An 18,075-nucleotide genomic window follows, 5' to 3' on the forward strand; every position below is an offset into this window, starting at 1 on the left:
ACCCAGGGGGGCAGCGCAGAGCCCGGCGCCACCCCCGGGGCCTCTCGGGCAGCGGGCGGCTGCCGGCGCCCCCCCCCCCCCCCCCCCCGGCTCGCTCCCGGTCACGGTCACGGGTGTTTCCGTGCCGCCCCCGCCGCCTGACTCAGTGGCAAAAGCTGCTGGGCAGGGGGCACGCGGCGAGCACGAGCGGGTGACCGAGCCCCGCTCCCCGCTCCCCGCTCCCCGCTGCGCCGTGCCCAGCGTGAGCTGCCGGCCGGGCACCGGCTGCGGGGCCGTGGGGGCAGCCGGCCTGCGGGGAGGCCGCAGGGCGTGAAACCGCCTGGGGGCACGCCGTGCCGCTGCCTGCCCGCTGCCGCACGCCCTCTTGTTCCGGGCCCTGTGCCCGTCAGGGCTCAGAGTGTCGCCGAGCGGTACCGGGAAGGGCAAGACCGTAAATAAATGAGGTTTCCTCTCTGCCTGGAGCGTTTTAATAGGAACGAGAGGGCTGTACGTGCTCCTGGAGGCAGGAGCAGGCCTCCGCGTGGCCGCCTGCTCCCCCGGCCCCGCGCCTCAGAGCCTCGGCACCCCCCGGGTGAGAGCAGTGCTGGGAGCACCCAGCTGCCTCCCTCAGGTGCTCAGCCCCACGGGGAGGCACAGCGACGTGACCAGACGTGGGGGCTCCGCATCACTGCTGTGAAAATCGCATCACAGCCCTGAAAATCAGATTACGCTTCCCCGCTGAACCCTGGCTGCCCAGCTCCTGTGCCCTGCCTCAGCACGCACCGTGCCCTGGAGCTGGTGGCGTGCCCTGGCTGGGGCAGCAGCTCTGCAGGCAGCGAGCAGGGAGGGAAGGGGTGCGGGGGTACCTCTGCCTGGCGCCCCCAACACCTCAAACCAGCCTGCAACTTCCCAGGGGATACAACAGCCCACCAGCGGCGGCCTGGCCACGAGACAGCCCGCTGCCTGGTGTCCCAGCACCCAGGGGGACGTGGCTCGCACCGGCCAGGCACCACGAGCCACCGGTGAGCTGCCGGGCTCGTCACGGGCAGTGCTCGAGGCAGGTGCACGCCACCCCCTGCACCTCACCCTGCAGGGAGGCATTGGCCAGAGTCAGGAGGGGCCTGCAGGGCAGCCCCTGGCCAGTTGCCATGCTGGCCACCTCCCCGGGCATGAGAGCCCGGTTCCAGAGGGCCAAGCCGGCCAGCCGGCCCACAAAGGCTCCCGTGGGGCTAAATCCCACTCTGACGTGGCCCTGCGGCTGGCCTAGCACCAGTGAGCTGCCAGCGGGGATTTCATAGCCCTGCTGGAAGCCAGAGCCGGCGGCCAGCAGCCTCCTGTCCACGTAGAAGCGGTACTGGCCCCGGCTGGAGGACCAGATGAGGCAGAGGTGGTGCCATTTGCCATCCAGGAGCGGCGTCACTGGGAGCTCCCGAAACACTGTGTCCCCGATGACAAAACGCGCGGATCCAGGATCCCTGTCCTGGCCGTGCACGGCCAGCTTGCTGTCCCCGTCCTCGCTGGCGTAGTACAGGACGGTGCCGAGGCGGGGGGCCGGGGTGAGCACCCAGGTGCAGAGCGACAGCGCCCACAGCCCCGCGCGCAGCCCTGGCCGCAGGATGGCCGCGTTGCTGGCAGAGGCGCTGGGGAAGAGCAGCACGGGGCCCACGTCACAGGCTGGGGAAGGGAACAGCGCTCAGCCAGGGCTGCAAGGACGAATGTCCCTGGTGCCCCGGCATGGGCCATGCAACCTCTTTAATTCCCACTGCAGGATCTGAGTGCAGTCCTGTGTTTTAAAATTGAACTGAAGGGCACAGAGCTCTGTCTCCTGCCAGCACTGGGGCTTGAACACCCCCCCCACACTCCCCCAGCCAAGCCTGGCGGCAGCAGGAAGCAGCCACCCCTCTGGGCCCGCACCTACCTGTCCCCAGCTGCTCCTGGGGGCCTGTGGCCGTGGCAGACAGCGCCGCTGTGACAGCCTGGGCGTCACGAAGGGGCTCCGTGTCCTCCGTGGGCATCCCGATGGTCCCAGTCTCCACCAGCAGCCGGTGCCCTTCCTCCCACAGCCGCTGCCTCACCTTCAGGGGCCGAGGGCTGGCAGTGCTGGGGGGCACGGGGCCCCGTGGCTCATGCTGGCTGCGGACTGTGTCCCACGGGCTGTGTGGCTCAGCACCGGCCTCAGGGCGAGTGAGCAGGTGGTGCCGGGGGGTCAGGCCACCCACCGTCCCCTCCAGCCGCTTCACCCTGCGGTGCAGCCGCCGGCCAGCAGCAGCCAGGCGGGCCAGCTCGGCGCCCAGGACGGCCCGGGCTGCGTCGGCCGCCTCCGCCTGCTCTGCCAGCACCTGAAACCGTCTGTCGATGTTGTAGGAGATGTTGTAGTTCCTGGCGATGCTCTGGAGATGGCTCAGCGTCACCTCCTGGAAACGGCGAAACTGCAACGGAGCAGGGTGAAGCAGCCGCCCTGCTGGATAAACCCTCGTCCATCCTGCTGAGCTCCCCCCCCCAGGAGCCCACGATGCTGCAGCCCCCCCGGGCCAGCCCGGGCACCCACCTGCTCCTCCAGCATCCGCAGCCGCTGGAGCACGGGGCCAGTGCGGGCTGCGGGTCCCGGTGCCTCGGGCAGGCCACCCCACAGGGCGGCAGCGAGGAGCAGGCAGAGGGGCAGCACCGTCCCCGCCATGCCGCCGCCGGACGCCGTCTGCCCGCACGGCACGGCCGGCCCCAGGCTTGGCCCCCGCACTGCTCCCTGGGGCAGCCTCCGCCACGATGAGATTCACAGGCGGTGCTGGCGTGGCCCAGCTGCCGCCGAGGCCAGCCCCGGGAGCTGCCCCCGCCATCCGCCCCGGCCTGGCTGTCCCGGTGGGAGAATGAGAGCGGTGCAGGGCCGGCAGGGCAGGCAGGGTGAGCAGGGCAGGGCACGGCAGGGCAGGGCAGAACAGAGTGGGGCAGCCGAGGACAGAACAGGACGGCGCGGGGCAGTGCAGGACAGAGCAGAGCGGTGCAAGACAGAGAGGGGCAGTGCAGGACAGCACAGGAAGGTGCAGGATGGTGCAAGATCATAGAGTCACAGAATCACAGAGGCATTAAGGTTGGGAAAGCCCTCCAAGATCACCTGGTCCAACCATCCCCCTACCACCAATGTCACCCACTAAACCATGCCCCTAAGCACCACGTCCAACCTTTTCTTGAACACCCCCAGGGACAGTGACTCCACCACCTCCCTGGGCCACCCGTCCCAGTGCCTGACTGCTCTTTCTGAGCAGAAATGTCTCCTCATTTCCAGCCTGAACCTCCCCTGGCACAACTTGAGGCCGTTCCCTGTAGTCCTTTCACTAGTTACCTGTGAGAAGAGGCCGACCCCCAGCTCCCCACAGCTTCCTTTCAGGCAGTTGCAGAGAGCAATAAGGTCTCCCCTCAGCCTCCTCTTCTCCAGACCAAACACCCCAGTGCCCTCAGCCGCTCCTCACAGGCCTTGTGTTCCAGGCCCTTCACCAGCTTCGTAGCCCTGCTCTGGACACACTCCAGGGCCTCGATGTCCTTCTGGTAGTGAGGGGCCCAAAGCTGAACACAGTACTTGAGGTGTGGCCTCACCAGAGCTGAGTACAGGGGGACGATCACCTCCCTGGTCCTGCTGGCTGCACTATTCCCGATACAAGCCAGGATGCCGTTGGCCTTCCTGGCCACCTGGGCACACTGCTGGCTCGTGTTCAGGTGAGCATTGACCAACACCCCCAGATCCTTTTCCTCTGCACAGCTTTTGAGCCTCTCTGCCCCAGGCCTGTAGCGCTGCATGGGGTTGCTGTGGCCCATGCTGAGCCTCGTCCCACTGAGCTCTGCCCATCGACCCAACCCGTCCAGGTCCCTGTGCAGGGCCCCGCCCTCTGGCAGACGGACGCTTCCCCCAGCTCGGTGCCATCCACCGGCTTCCTGAGGCACGCCCAATTCCCTCACGCAGAGCATCGGTTAGGGCATTAACGAGGCTGGGCCCCGGCACCGCCCCCGGGAACACCGCTGGTGCCCGGGCAGCAGCAGGCCGTCACGCCGCCCAGCACCACACCCCGGCCCGGCCACGGGCTGCCGGCGGGGCGGGGCTTAACGGAGGGGGCGGGGCTTAACGGTGGGGCGGGGCTTAACGGCGGGGCGGGGCTTAACGGTGGGGCGGGGCTTAACGGAGGGGGCGGGGCTTAACGGAGGGGGCGGGGCTTAGCGGAGGGGCGGGGCTTAACGAAGGGGGCTGGGCTTAACGGTGGGGCTGGGCTTAACGGTGGGGGCGGGGCTTAACGGCGGGGCGCGGGGCTTAGCGGCGGGGGCGGGGCTTAACGATGGGGGCGGGGCTTAGTGGCGGGGGCGGGGCTTAACGGCGGGGCGCGGGGCTTAACGGCGGGGCGGGGCTTAACGGGGTGGGGCTTAACGGGGGCGGTGCTTAACGGGGGCGGGGCTTAACGGGGGCGGGGTTTAACGGAGGGGGCGGGGTTTAACGGGGGCGGTGCTTAACGGGGGCGGGGTTTAACGGAGGGGGCGGGGTTTAACGGGGGCGGTGCTTAACGGGGGCGGGGCTTAACGGGGGCGGGGTTTAACGGAGGGGGCGGGGTTTAACGGGGGCGGTGCTTAACGGGGGCGGGGCTTAACGGGGGCGGGGTTTAACGGAGGGGGCGGGCCCGCCCCCAGGCCCCGCGGCGTCTCCTTGACCCTCCGGCAGGAAATGGCGGCGCCGGCCCTCGCCCGCTGCGTGGCCCGGCCAGGTGCGGTGCGGTGCGGTGCGGTGCGGTGCGGTGCGGTGCGGTGCCTGCCCCGCGGGCGGCGGGTCCCGGGTCCCTGACGGGGGTGAGGGGGGCCTCGCCACAGCCCCCCGGGGGTCCCCTTCGCCCCCCTCTGTGCGTCGCGGTGTCCCCACTCCGGGTCCCCGTACCCTCCGTACCCTCCGTAGCCCCCGTACCCTCCGTATCCCCGTGCCCCCCACGCCCCCCAAGCCCCCCGTACCCCCACCCCCCCATCTCCGTGCCCCCCACGCTCCCCCCGTAACCCCGTGCCCTCCATGCCCCCTGTGCCCCCCGTATCCCCGTGCCCCCCGCACCCCCCGCGCCCCCCGCGGTGCCGCCCCGCCGCCCCTCTCGGTGTCCCCGTCCCCCCGCCCGCCGCCCCCCCGAGCAGCAGCTCCGTGGGGCGCAGCCCCACCGCGCTCACCCCCCCCCCCGCCGCCCCCAGGGGTGCTGCCCCTCGGCCAGGCGTGGGGCAGAGCCGCCCGGCTGCCCCCCGGCCCCCCGCCCGCCCAGCGCCGCGCCTTCAGCAACAACAGGGTCCTGGTGGAGCTGGACGAGAGCGCAGGTACGGCTCGCGGCACCGGGCAGCGCAGGGCCGTGGGCAGCAGGGGTGGGGACGGGGGTGTCACGGGTGGCGGGCGCTCGGTGTGCCCGGGAGCCCCCCCCGCGAGCAGCACGCGGCCCCTGGGTGACGCCGTGGGGTGCCTGCCGTGGGGTCTCGTGCCTGAGCGTTGTCCCCCCGGTGTCGTCTCCGCTTTGGGGACCCGGCGGAGCAGCACAGGGCTCGTGCAGCGAGCAGCTGCTGGGGATTTCTTGTGCTGGCTGCCAGGAATAGCTGTCACAGGGCCGTGCCCCCGCGCTGAGCAGAACGTGCCTCCTTGGCGCGCCCCAGGGCCTGCCTCTGCCCGCTGGGCCCGTCCTCGTGCTGTCCCCGGCAGGCAGCTGCAGCACGCAGCGAGCACTCGGCGGGGGGCTGGTGAAGGGCCCTTGGGGCAGGGCTGTGCTGCTCGGGAGGGACGAGGGGTCGGAGTCCGCCCCACGCCACTGGCCAAGGTGGCTTGCTAGTCCCTGGGCGCGGTACAAGCCGGTGGCCTGGCTCGTCCAGCTGAGCCGGGGAGGAGGGAGCGGCGCGGTGGGGACACCCTGAAGGTGGCTGGCTTGGGACGCGTGGCACGGCCACCGAACGCCGCGGGGACGGCTGCGGGCTCACGCCAGCTGAGCTGGGCTTGCGGGCAGATCCGGGTACAGGCAGAGGCCCTGCCCTTGGCCCCAGGGCTCTGGGGGCTTTTTGAAGAATGAAGTTTGAAAAGGTACGATCTGGGTAAAGTGGGAAAACAGGAAGGCAGACGAAACACCTGTCTTGGGCAAGACAGGTGTACGTGTGGTGCATGCCGCCGTGGCAAGGGGTTTCTGACGTCTCCGTGTTTACCATGGCACAGGTGTAGCTACGATGAAGTTTAAGAGCCCTCCGGTTAACAGCCTCAGCCTGGACTTCCTCACCGAGTTTTGCATAAGCCTGGAGAAGCTGGAGAACGACCGGGCCTGCCGGGGCGTGATCCTCACATCCGTACGTGTTGCCCTGCTATTGCAGCACGAGCTGCAGGGCAACTTGGCAGGCATGGGTGCCCTTCCCTTGCTCGTGTTTGGTCTCCTGGCTCCCCGGTCCCTGGCATGTGAGGACCAGGAAGCAGCTTTAATTGGCTCTGGAAGCAGGGGCAAGGGATGCTTGAAAGGCCAACGGTCTTTCTTCTGTGGCCTTTACTGCAAGAATAACAACAAAGTATTGTCATTTGGCATTAAAATCAAATCTGCTTATCTGCAAACGTGACAAATCCTTTGAGATCTCTTGAACTGCCCAGAAGGTGCTAGGGAAGCCAGAATGTATTTTCAGATGGGATGCTGGTACGAGGTCATGCCCGGGAATGGGACAGGGCAAGTTTTGTGCTGTGTGGCTGTTGGACCCACACAGGGACTGCGATGATGAAAAATCTTGGTGCAAGCAAAGAATCCCAGCCCTGCAGGACGTGGTGACATAATGATCCAGGCCACAGGAGCACTGGGGAGATTGTTTCAGAACCCCAAAAGGCCCTGTTAGGTTTAACCAGAGCATCCCCCTTCCACAGACTGCCAGGCTTTAGAAGGTTAAAGGGTCATTGCTAATCTGGGTAATGTTTGTATTTTGCTGATTTCAGGCTGTCCCCAAAATCTTCTCGTCTGGCCTGGACATCACCGAGATGTGTGGGAAGAGCACGGAGCACTATGCTGAGTTCTGGAGGGCCGTGCAGGAGATGTGGCTCCGGCTGTACAGCTCCAACATGGTGACAGTCGCTGCAGTCAATGCAAGTCCTTTAGATCTGCCTTCCTAGCCGCCCCGCGTGGTCTGTCGCTTGCTGGGCTTGTTTGTGGTGTGTGGGCAGGGACAGCCGAAAAATCAGGCTTGCCAGTGCTGAAACAAATGCAGCATTGGGATGTCTGGGCAAAGTACGTGTCGGTAGGTTTGGTGCACTGGGGTGTGGGAATGCATGGAAGCGGGCGATGTCACAGGCTCTGAGTAAGCTGCGCATGCTGCGAAGGTGTAGCAGCGCGTTGGTGGTGTTGGAGAGCTTGCACAGCACTTGTGTCTGGGGGGCTCGGACCTAGATGTCAGTGGCACAGCAGTGCTTTTTGCAGCAAGAGCCATTCCCGGCCCCAGGAACTCATCTGGAAGCCTGTACTGCATGCTGGAGAGCCAGGAGGAAGGCTGTAGGCCAGTGTTAAAGCCCAGGGGGGCATCTGTGGCTGGTGAGTACCAGAGAAGCCCAGCAGTCAGGGCAGGAGGAGTCCAAAGGACGCCTGTCACGTGCATACCATCTGCTTTTTCACAAATGAGACTCGTCGGAGTTGCCCAGGGTTGTTTGTTTGGCTGTTGCGCTGCTTTGATAGCTGGAGGGGAGGAGATGGGGAGGGAGCCGTGCAGCGCTGCAAAGAATTATCCTCGGCCCTTTGGGCAGTGGTGCTTTGGACCCTGGGTGGTGGAATACGTCGTTAGTCCTTTTTTCACTGGCTTGTGCTTCTCCAGCCACAGCTCTTGGCCAGCAGGGAAGTGCTCCACAGACATGTTACCCACACGCTGTCTTGTTTCCATTTTTCAGTGCAGTGCTGCTTTGGCAGCTCGTGGTTCTGCGTCTGCCAGTAGGCTGTCTTTGAAGGTGGCTGGGTCTCTGACCAGCATCCCACAAGCATCCTATGCAGGGCTAAGCAATCACTGAGTCATGGCTGAAATGGAAGTTTTATACGTGGATGGTGTTACAAAACCCTTGCACAGAAACATTTCTGTGGCATTGAGGGTTACAAAATCATAAGAAAATGCCATAAGACATCTCCACTGCAAGGTTTGCAAGTGCAAGTAGCGCTTTCTCTGCAGGAGTCTGTGAACTAAAGAGCGAAACTCAATGGGAACAGATCAGTTAATTAGATTTCCAGGCTGTGGACTGCAAGAAACAGAGAGCACCAAAAAAAAAAAAAAGAAAAGAAAAAAGAAAGGATAAACTCTTGTAAGCATATCAGAAATCTTCTTCTTTAGTGGCTGTTTTAAATCAGGTGGTTGGAATCTTGGGGAGGGGGGAACATTGCTCTGGCCACGGCAGCTCTGTCACTGTATGTCTTCCCTGTTCTGGAGAAAACGGGGCACGTGGACACTTGTAGCTAGAGCACAAGGGCTGACCTAGACTCACTCCTTCCTTCTCCTTGCCAGGGATCCAGTCCGGCTGGAGGCTGTCTCATTGCCTTGACGTGTGACTACAGAATCATGGCAGAGAACCCCAAATTCAGCATTGGCCTGAACGAAGCCCAGCTGGGCATTGTGGCTCCCTTCTGGTAGGCCAGTGTCTTTCACTTCTATTGTTATGAGTAGGTCTCCAAAAAGAGTTCACAGGGTTTATTAATAAGCTGTAACTGGCCACTGAGATGTAGTTCTATGTGTCCTTCCCAACAGAGTGTTCAGGTAGTCGCAGGGTGTGCGGTACCTCATTTCTTTGTCCTGTCCTGTATGTATCCGAAAAGTTTTCAGGCTGCGGAACGTTCTGACGTCCTGTTTGCAGCCTCCACCCGCAAGGATCTCAGTCCTGACTCCGCGATCAACTCTAAAACTAGTGCTGGGAGATCTCCGTGGTCACGCTCGGTCTGGGAGTGTGCTTTTCTGTGGGTACAGGGTGTGTACCTGCAAAAGCTTTTCCTCCCATCTCTTCTAGGTTTAAGGACACATTTGTCAACGTTGTGGGACATCGAGTTGCTGAACGTTCCCTCCAGCTGGGCTCCCTCCACTCTGCACCTGAGGCCCACAGGATTGGCCTTGTGGACGAGCTGGTGCCAGAGGAGAAGCTGAAGGACAGGGCCACGGCTGTTATGCAGCAGTGGCTGGCTCTTCCCGGTAAGGGAGGCACCTCCTGCAGACTGCTGCTGCCTCCTGGGCAATGACCGAATGCAGAAGCGGGGATTTTACCCGTGTAGGAGAGAGAGGCATTGAGGCTGGTACCTGGGAGCTACGTATCTGTTGGTACTGGAGGTGTGAGTGGCTGGGAGGTAGGAAAGCTCAGCAAAGCGGTCCAAGCAGCCTTGGGCTATCAGGGATGTGCTTGCCACACAGGACGGTGTGCTGGGTGCACAAGGCGCTTGCCTCCAGCTCAGCTCACTCTGCCAGCGCTGCTGAGTTGATCCGGAGGTGCCTGAGCTCCAGATTCAAACTGGAACCCTTTGTTTGTCAGCGGAGGCGTTAACCCGGCATATGAGCTAATCCTGCTCTGCTGGAGGGAGAGGAAAATCCTGCAGAGCTGAGGTGGGTGGGAGTGCCTGGGTGGCTGCCAGCCTGCCCTTTGGAGGAGCGGTGTGGATCAGCTCTTAGTACTCCCTTAGCTGAGGTGGAGCTGGGGGCGTTAGGACAGACAGCAAATGCAAACATCACGTGCCTGTGTGGGCTGCTCCATGGCTCCTGGGCCGGGAGAGGGCTCTCCACCGCCCATGGCTAGGTTTGTTTTATCCCATTGCATGCCACCTCTGAAGGGCTGCAGTTAGGTGCAGCTACGTATCACCCTTGGCAGTTCGTTCTATAGAAATCTGAATGGAACTGGGCAGAAATGGGCAGGTCCCAGGGCTGTCACTTAAGCGTCCTGGTTTTGGAAGAGGGTCCCTAAACATCTCTCTGGCCCTGCTGTCTTGGTGTTAGAGTGAAACCAGCTGGTCCTCAGCCCCTGAGAGTGGGGAGCATGTCTTTGTTGTGCTCTCTCGTGGCTTCCAGGAGGCACCATGCAGGTCCTTCTGCAGAGCCTTAAGTCAGAGCCAACGAGTTTGTCTGGGTGAAGATACCCATGAAGGTGCTAAAGCCATTTTGGGTTCTCAGTATGTGGGATTTCACCCTCATTTCACAGTTCCTGTTGCCACACTCTGAGAGCATGTTTGCAACATCAGTGCAATAGATTTGTGTCTGCACTGTTGCAGGTAGGGCGTGAGCAGATGTGTGCTTGAGGCCTTGGCTCCAGCAACCAGCGCTGCTCCAGCAGCATCCCCATATCTGTGCTGAATTATGCAGGCTGGAGCAGGGATCGCAGCCCAGAGCCTGCAGTTGGTGGGGACAATGCTGCTGGCTTTTGTATGGCATGTTTGGCACGAACAGAATGTCTTCCCAGAGGTCAAAGGGGTCTGGGTTGGGAGAGCTTGGAGCCAGAGCAGTTTCAGATAACAGAATTTTGTTCAGTTACTGCTGTCCTGAGCCCAGCGACGGGCGTTTGGGTGAGGGCTGGGCTCTAGAGGGTGCAAAGAGAAGGAGGGTGCACAACTCGTTCTGTAATTTGTCCCAGTAGTTCAGTCATTTCCCCACCAAGGGATAGAGTTCACAATTTATTGTATGAGAATGTATCCAGTTCAGCTTCCAGACGGTGGGTTGTTCTTACACCTTTCCCTGCTGGTTTAAAGAGCCCACCAGCCCTTCGGTGTGCGCGACCTCTGCTTTGGAGGTACTGGCACGTGGTGACAGGGGCCGAGAGGTGGTTGATAACAGTGGGGACTGTGCATGCCCCCTGTCCTCACTCTCCTCTCCACAGACCATGCCCGTCAGCTCACCAAGACCATGATGAGGAAGGCAGTGCTGGACCGCCTGGTAGCTCACCGGGAAGAAGACATTCAGTACTTCATCAGCTTCATCTCAAAAGAGTCTATCCAGAAGTCCCTCCGCATGTACATGGAGATGCTGAAGAAGAAGAAGAGCTGAGGAGCCAGCCAGCTGGGGCTCGGTCCCAGGAGCTTTCATGACCCTCCAAAACACTGCAGTAGGTGTAGACTTTCACGCTGAAGCCATCTGCAGTGTCAGCGCCTGGTGACGTGCTGCCTGCTCCTGTGGCTGCCCCAACCAACCCTTCCCGGTAGTCCCCATAGAGTGCCTGACACCACTGCTGCCTTCCTGAGAGCAGGGAGAGCTGTTTGCTCAGCTCACCCAAGGAACAGACAGGGAGAGTCTTGACAGCACTGCAGCCTCAGCCTGCGGGTCCTTGGATGTCCTCCCTCCTGTCCAACAGCTAATTGTGAAAATGAAATTTGTCAATAAAGTCTTTGATGAGGTAGGGGTGGGTGCTTCACTCCTGAGCCTGTCTGCGGTCACTGCTTGCTTCCTGGATCCTGGCGGACCGGGGGGGCTCTGCCGGGAGCCCCGGGGGCTGGCTGTCACCCTTCTGCAGACCGCACTCGGGAGCAGCCCACGTGCAGGGCTTGTGGATGGGGCTGCAGAGCGCCTTCGTGGGGGTGGTCGTGGGAGCTGGAGCTGGATCGTGGTCTGCGGCTGCAGGAGGAGCTCAAGCCGTCAGCTTCACCTCAACCGGGTAGTGGTCGCTGACTGCCAGGGCCTGCAGGAGGGCGAGAGGCGGGGAGGTGTAACGCAAGGGTTGGGTGAGCCCTGACCCCTCGTGGTGCTGGTGGGGCTGTAGGGGCAGCTGTCGCTGCTGTGCGAGACCCTTCTGCCTGCTGGCGGGGGACAGGATAACACCAGCCCTGGAGTCGTGAGGTCCTGCCCCTGCCGTGCCTGCTCCTACCCGTGAAAGGCCACAAAAACGCTCATCTCTTCACCGCAGGGACAGGCAATAACCCCAAATCCCCCCTCTTTTTTCCACCCATGGGTCCCCCAGCACCCAGGGCTCCACGTTAGCTGGATGTGGGTGGCTGCTGTGCCCCAGGAGGGGAGCGCGCCTAATGTGAGGGGCTGCGTGTGTCTGTTGGTGTCCCTACAGCCTGGCATGGGGCAGGGACACAGGTGCCATGGCCATAGCTGCCTTGTGCTGCTGCTGAGGCTGCTTTAAACCCACATTTGAGCTGACACTTAAATGCAGCAGCTACCTTGCTGCAGCTGGGCTGCCTAATCCTGAACAAATGCTGGCAGCCCCGCGGTGTCAGGATGTCTTTGGTGCACCCGGAGCTGCCTGGGGCAACTTGGCTTCACTGCCCCGGGCATCTCCGGGTGCAGCAAAGACACCCTGAGCCCCAGTTCATGATCCCTGCTCACCTCCTCCTGCTCCAGCTGGAAAGCGCGCTGGAAATTGTAAACAGTGGCCGAGTTCGGCACGATGCTCCTCTTCAGCTTGGCGCCGCACACCACGATCCTGCAAGGGAGCAACGCGCGGTGGGTGCCGCTCCTGCCCCTGCCGGCGGGGGGGGACAGGCAGGGGGGCACCGGGGACGCGGTGGTGGTGCTGACCTGTCGTAGGCGCAGTCCGACTTCCCCACGGTGGTGTCGGAGCTGTCGGGGATCAGCCACTTGAAGACGTCGCTGGTGCGCAGGCGGATGGAGGACCAGTCGCTCGGCTTGACGTAGGCGCAGTCGGCGTTGAAGTCCCCCAGGAACACGATGTTCTGCGGGAAGGGCGGCACGGGGGCTGATGGCAGGGCTGCCTCTGCCCCAAAACCGGCCGTCCCAGCCCTGAAGCCGGCTTTGCCCCATAGTGGCAGGGCCCCCGGCCCCAACGCCCTTGTGCCCACCGTGCTCAGCTGGGAGCGGGGACCCGGTGTGGGTCGCGCCGTGCCCAGGGCCCGGTGCTGCCAGGGGTACTCACATCGGTCCCCCACTTGTTGACCACGGCCAGGTAGACGTCGTAGAGCGCGTCGATCTCGGCGGCAGCGTCGTGCGGGGCCGAGTGCAGCGGCACCATCACAAACTCCCCTGCCTCTGCGGGGAGAGGGATGTGTGAGCCCGCGTGGCCACAGCCCCATGGGCACCCCGTGCATCCCCCCCGAGAGGGGCTGGCACCGTCCCCCGCCTTCCCACCACTTACTGGTGTGGGGCGCTGAGACCCTCAGGATGAACGGCTCCCGGCTGAAGGTGTCCTGCGGGTCCTCGTACTGGTAGGTGTCCACCACCGACACGACGTCCGTCCTGCGGGACCGAGGGGATGGTGATGCTGGGGCTTGGCCCTGCCATGGTGGCTTTGGTGTCCTGAGCCCCAGCAGGTGACGTGGGGCCATCCTGGCCCCTGCGTCCCCTCCGCGGCACCCGAGGTGGGACAGCAGCACGCCCACCCCGTTACCTGTAGATGAAGAGGTACATCTCCTTGTAGTTCTCCCGTCCCAGGGGCCCGCTGATCTCATAGTCGTACGGGGATGAGGACACGCTGCAGAGATGAAAAGGACGGACAGTGACGTGGCTGTCAGTGCTGGCACAGCCCTGGGGTGGCCCTGGCTCTGCTGGCCCCAGGGGCACCGCAGCCCCGCCGCGGGCGGCACCGTGAGCCACCCGCCGTCCCCACCGCCGCGTGGTGACCCCAGCCATCCTCCCCACGCCCCGGCAGGACACGGGGCTGGTCCCTGCCCCCCATTGCTCTGCAGGGATGCTCCCCATAGTCATTTGCATCCAAGTTAAACGAGGTTAATTGGCTGCCGCGGGGCGCGGCGTCACCCTCGCTGCCGCGGTGGCTTTGTGGTAATGCCGGAGGGGGGAACGGAGGGGCGAGGGTGCGGGCCGGGCGTACCTGCGGAGGGACCTCCACCCCGGGCCCGGCCCTCGCCCAGAACTGGGTCCCCTGCATGCCCGTGGCAGCCTGGGCTACCTGCAGCTTTGTGCCCATGGCACAGCCCCCTCTGCCACCCCATGGATTTGTCAGGTTTGGCCACGCGGAGCCCCCGGAGAGCCACGGTCCCACCACGTGCCCTTCGCCCCTGTGTCTTCATCCCCAGCCCCGGCTTTGCCCTGTCCTGTTGCATTTTTCAGACTCGATGTGACAGTTTTAGTTCCTTTCCATCTCCTGCATTCAGGTGTGATTTCAGCTTTCACGAACGTTTTGCACCACTTGCACCCCTTTTCCCCCTGGATTGTTCACAGCGGCTGCTCAAAGCTTCGGCACAGTGCCCAGCGAGCTCCAGGCTGTTCCTCCCCGTTTCATTTCACAAAGCTCCAGCATTTTCTCTTATTCCCCTTTCTGAAAACAAACGCTCTTCCAATGGTTTTTTTTTGTTTGTTTGTTTGCCTTTTATTGCTCAAGCAGCTTTGCTTTCCCTGCCTAACGCCAGCATTTTGCTGCCGGGTGGCTCCAGCCCCGGCCCTGCTCGTACCTGTTGAGCTGCTCCATGAGCTCGGTGACGGCGCTGAGGTCGGAGTCGCGCACCTCCTGCACCAGCACGATGTCGTAGCGGTGCAGGACCTGCGGGGACAGGAGCGATGGCAATGGCTCGGGGTGCTAGGGTGGTGAGCAGGGACCCCGCGGCAGCACCAGGGTGACCCACATGTCCCTCGGTGCCGAGGCAGATGTCCCCAGAGAGGCTCAGAGGGAACACAAGGTGTCCCTGACATGACCCACATTACCCTCCACCAAGCCAGGACATCCCTGGCACCAGGAAGATGTCCAGCCATGGCCATGTCCCTGGCACAGGAGTTGCATTTTGGCTCCATGCACACAGCCCGTCCCCGCGCAGCACCAGCCGTACTCACGTTGACGATGATGCCTGCCACGGCCTCATCAGACATCTTGCTGTCACCAAACGCCTGGATGTTGAAGGCACCGACGCGCAGCGTGGCGGTGGCTGGGCACAGGAGAGCCGCAGCCAGCAGGGACAGTGTCAGCACCAAGATCCCCATCCTGCTGGGAGGGATGCTGAGCCGCAGGGAAATAGCAATCGGAGCCAGGGTTTGCTCTGGGCTTGGAAATATGCTTCATGTTTGGGGATAAAGCGAAGAAATCCATTTAGGTCCTTCCTATGTGCCGTGCCGCAGCCCACGGAGGACTGCCACCGCTCCGCTGTGCTCGGCCGGGGCAGAAGAGCTGGATCTGGCCGTGCTGCCTGGGGCAGCCTGTGCAGCCAGCCCGGGCTGTCTGCCGGGTCGCCGGTCCCAGAGGAAGACGAAGCCCGTCCTGCCGCGGTGAATCAGCCGGGAAGCGCCTCTGCCCGTCGCCCATGAGCCCTGGGATCAGCCAGCTCCCGGCTCCGCTCCCCATGGGGCTGTCCTGCTCTGACTGCATGCTCCATCCCCCTCCACCCGCACCCCAGGCTGGTTTGCATCCTTCAGTTTGCTCACAGTCCGCTCTTGACCCTGCTCTGCTGTTCTGCATCCTTAAACGTGGCCACAGTCCCCCTTCATCCCCTCTTCCCTGGTGCTCCCCAAAGCTGGGAGCTTCCTGCCCTGGAATTGCACCACTCGACGGTCTCGGAAAGCGAGGAATCAAATCCCAGTTCCAGCCATCCCAGTCCCTCCAGTTCCATGGCCGAACCATGAGTGATTGCCCACACCTCGGGGCTGCCCCAGCTCCCAGCCCGTCGCGCCACGGCCGCAAGAGGCACCAAGCCCCAGCTCCATCCTTACCGTGCCAAGCGCGCAGCACCTCTGCCCTCCCGGCCGCAGGAGGGCTGTTTTATTCCCAGCAGAGGTGCTGGGAAAGCAGGATGAGTCGGACACCCCCGTGGGTGTTTTGGCACAGGTTTGGGCTCCTTCCCACGTTGGGAAACCAAAACCCGCACAGCGGCAGGGTGGGGCCGGCGTCAGCACCTCTGCTCAGCGCCGCGGAGGGCACCCGGGGGGAGCGGCGGCGGTGGGGCAGCGCAGTGGGGCTGGGGGCACGCGGAGCTCGGGGGGTGCTCAGGGGGTGCCCAGCTCGCAGTGCTCCTCACCCCAGCGTCATGCCGAGCGGCAGGGCGGGTGGCTGGGGGTAATGGCTTTAATGCAGGTGATTCAGACACGTAATTAGAAGGGACATGAGGAAATGGCGGGGTTGTTCGGGTCAAGCCAGTCAAGCCATCGGCGCCACTGCGAGCCTCCGTGCGAGGGGCCAGCTGCAAGCCCCTGCCCCATCAGCCACCCCAAGCAGCCCCAGGACGCGGCGCTGACCCCATCCCACTGGGGAAGCTGCGACATGGCTGGGACCGAGCCCCGGTGCTGGTGCTGGGCTGGCATCCCCTGTGCCACCAGCACTCTCCCCCAGCCCAGCCGAGGACGCCGGGCTCTGGGGGGTGCTGGTGGCGGGGCAGGTGCGTGGCCGGCAGCCGGGGCCGGGGAGGTGACGGTTCCTCATGCCGGGGCTTGTCGGGCTCCGGCACACAGCACTGGGGCAGCATCCTCGCGACCAGTCATGGGTGAGTCCAGTGTCCTCAGACGCATCCAGGAATTCCTGCAGGATTGCTCAGCTCGGGCTTTCCACCATCCCTGCAGGCGGTGAGTGGCCCAGTTCCTTTGGGAGAAGCATTTCCTCTTTCTCTTCCAGCATCCTCCTCTGAGCCTTGGCGCCCCACCGCAGGTGCTGCCGGGACACACGGGGGCCCTCCAGGTGCAAACCAAGCTGGTGGGACCCCCCCACCCGCAGGTGGAGGGGAGCGGCCTCGTGCCCAGCCCGGGGGCTTCCTGCATCCTGATCCCCATCGGCAACACGCGCACGGTGACTGCTGCCTGGCCAGAGGGCTTCCCCCCACGGGTGCTGGGTCAATCCCCCTCGGCCGGGTGTCCCGCTGGGATGAGGCCAGTGCTCCCAGGACAGCTCCGCATCCCCCTGCCCGGGGTTGAGCAGGGGCTGCAGCACCGCGCTGCCCGTTCCAACGCTCGTTGCTGCGTCGCGGGTCGGCCGCCACCACGAGGAGCAGAGCTCTGTGCCTCCCTGCGTGGAACGGGACGAGGTGGCTCTGTGCCAGGAGCACCAAAATCCCTGGGAAGGCACCGAAACCCCCAGGAAGGCACCGCACCACTGCGCCGGGAGCTGACTCACATCCTCCACCTCCCACCACCGTCACCAGTGCCCATCAGACGCCCTGCGGGCTCCAGCAGGATACGGCCCCATGAGCTGGAAGAAGAGCTGGAGGCATCCCGCGACTCAGCGAGGGGGAGGAAACCCGCCTGGACCCTCCCAGGCCCTTCCCGACACCCCGCTTTGCTGCTTGCTCAGACAGGAGCTGTTCTTCCCACAGCAGGGAAATTTCCTGGGCTCTCGACAGCAGCAGGGAGGCTCCAGGTCCCGGGGACCTTCCCGGCTGCAGCCCCCCCATGCCGGGGCTGCCCCATTGCAGGGGGACACCAAGCTCGGGGTGGGGGCTGGAGAGATGGGGGCGAAACAGCTCAGCACCCCAAGCACCCACCAACCCAATCGCCACGCTCCAGCAGGGGTTGCTTTGCCAATCATCCTCATGCCCTGGGGTGTGCCCCCAAAACTCGGTGTGGAAACGTGGCAATGAGCCCTAGGGGATAGGGGCAAGGGCTCACCCGTGTGTGGGGCTGGAGGCACACGTGTGGGGCAGCCCCACAGCACCCAGGAGGGGGAGGTTTGCAGAGGAGGCTGTGTGAGCACACGTGTGTGTGTACAGGAACTTGTGGGGACACGGGCACGGGCACTTGCAGCCCGGGGGAACGCAGGTGTGCACATACGGGACGGTGCGAAGGAGGCTGGGGGTGCACGGGGTGCACGTGTGCGCGGGGTGGTGTGCACTGCACACAGAGGAGCGTGCACAAGAGGGTTTGCACACGAGGGTGTGCATCAGGCAGCAGGCGTGTGGGAGTGCTTGTGCACAGCGGCACGCACACACACAGGACGGCGCGGATATGGGGGTGCGCACAGAGGGCACTCGCAGCACCCAGCTGCCGTCTGAGCGAGCTCCAGCCAGAGCAGCACAGGCTGAAAATAGCAAATATTTAATGAAAGCACCCCACAGCCACGAGACCCCAGAAGGCTGTCTCCGTGCAGGGACAGCGTGCAGCAGATCGAGAAGTCAGGAAGCTTCGTTGAACCTGGCAGTGCAGGGACTCCCGCGAGGGACACACGTCTGTGTCGTGGCATCCTGGTGACCACCACGCACATCTCAGCGGGCCTTCAGTGTCACCTCCACAGGGAAATGGTCGCTGACGGCCAAAGCCTGA

At 63.7% G+C, this 18,075-nt stretch overlaps 3 protein-coding genes across 10 annotated transcripts; 1 reads left to right on the top strand and 2 right to left on the bottom strand.

The window, feature by feature from the left end:
- Positions 1 to 32: 32 nt before the first annotated feature.
- On the bottom strand, positions 33 to 4,047 carry PTX4 (pentraxin 4). Of its 2 annotated transcripts, XM_083800838.1 has the most exons (3): positions 2,528 to 2,794; positions 1,898 to 2,408; positions 33 to 1,653 (listed from the first exon to the last, which is right to left on the bottom strand). In XM_083800838.1, exons 1-3 carry the CDS (start codon positions 2,654 to 2,656, stop codon positions 1,019 to 1,021), a joined length of 1,275 nt encoding a protein of 424 aa, XP_083656964.1. In that variant the 5' UTR covers positions 2,657 to 2,794; the 3' UTR covers positions 33 to 1,018. The 2 variants fall into 2 exon arrangements, with proteins under 2 accessions (XP_083656964.1, XP_083656963.1); XM_083800837.1 differs by having other exon boundaries at positions 1,898 to 4,047.
- Positions 4,048 to 4,563: 516 nt separating this feature from the next.
- On the top strand, positions 4,564 to 11,326 carry ECI1 (enoyl-CoA delta isomerase 1). The gene is made up of 7 exons (XM_083800894.1): positions 4,564 to 4,718; positions 5,182 to 5,301; positions 6,176 to 6,303; positions 6,929 to 7,075; positions 8,470 to 8,591; positions 8,966 to 9,144; positions 10,811 to 11,326. Exons 1-7 carry the CDS (start codon positions 4,679 to 4,681, stop codon positions 10,975 to 10,977), a joined length of 903 nt encoding a protein of 300 aa, XP_083657020.1. The 5' UTR covers positions 4,564 to 4,678; the 3' UTR covers positions 10,978 to 11,326.
- Positions 10,801 to 17,861, bottom strand: LOC310882309 (deoxyribonuclease-1-like 2). Of its 7 annotated transcripts, XM_083800887.1 has the most exons (8): positions 14,674 to 17,861; positions 14,298 to 14,386; positions 13,277 to 13,360; positions 13,025 to 13,125; positions 12,806 to 12,918; positions 12,451 to 12,605; positions 12,259 to 12,355; positions 10,801 to 11,605 (listed from the first exon to the last, which is right to left on the bottom strand). In XM_083800887.1, exons 1-8 carry the CDS (start codon positions 14,818 to 14,820, stop codon positions 11,555 to 11,557), a joined length of 837 nt encoding a protein of 278 aa, XP_083657013.1. In that variant the 5' UTR covers positions 14,821 to 17,861; the 3' UTR covers positions 10,801 to 11,554. The 7 variants fall into 7 exon arrangements, with proteins under 7 accessions (XP_083657013.1, XP_083657010.1, XP_083657011.1 ...); XM_083800884.1 differs by having other exon boundaries at positions 12,451 to 13,125; positions 14,674 to 14,893; positions 15,544 to 17,861; XM_083800885.1 differs by lacking the exon at positions 14,674 to 17,861 and having other exon boundaries at positions 13,025 to 13,360; positions 14,298 to 14,667.
- Positions 17,862 to 18,075: the final 214 nt, after the last annotated feature.

Source organism: Anser anser (assembly GCF_964211835.1).
Source record: "Anser anser genome assembly, chromosome: 15".
NCBI classification, from domain to species: domain Eukaryota; kingdom Metazoa; phylum Chordata; class Aves; order Anseriformes; family Anatidae; genus Anser; species Anser anser.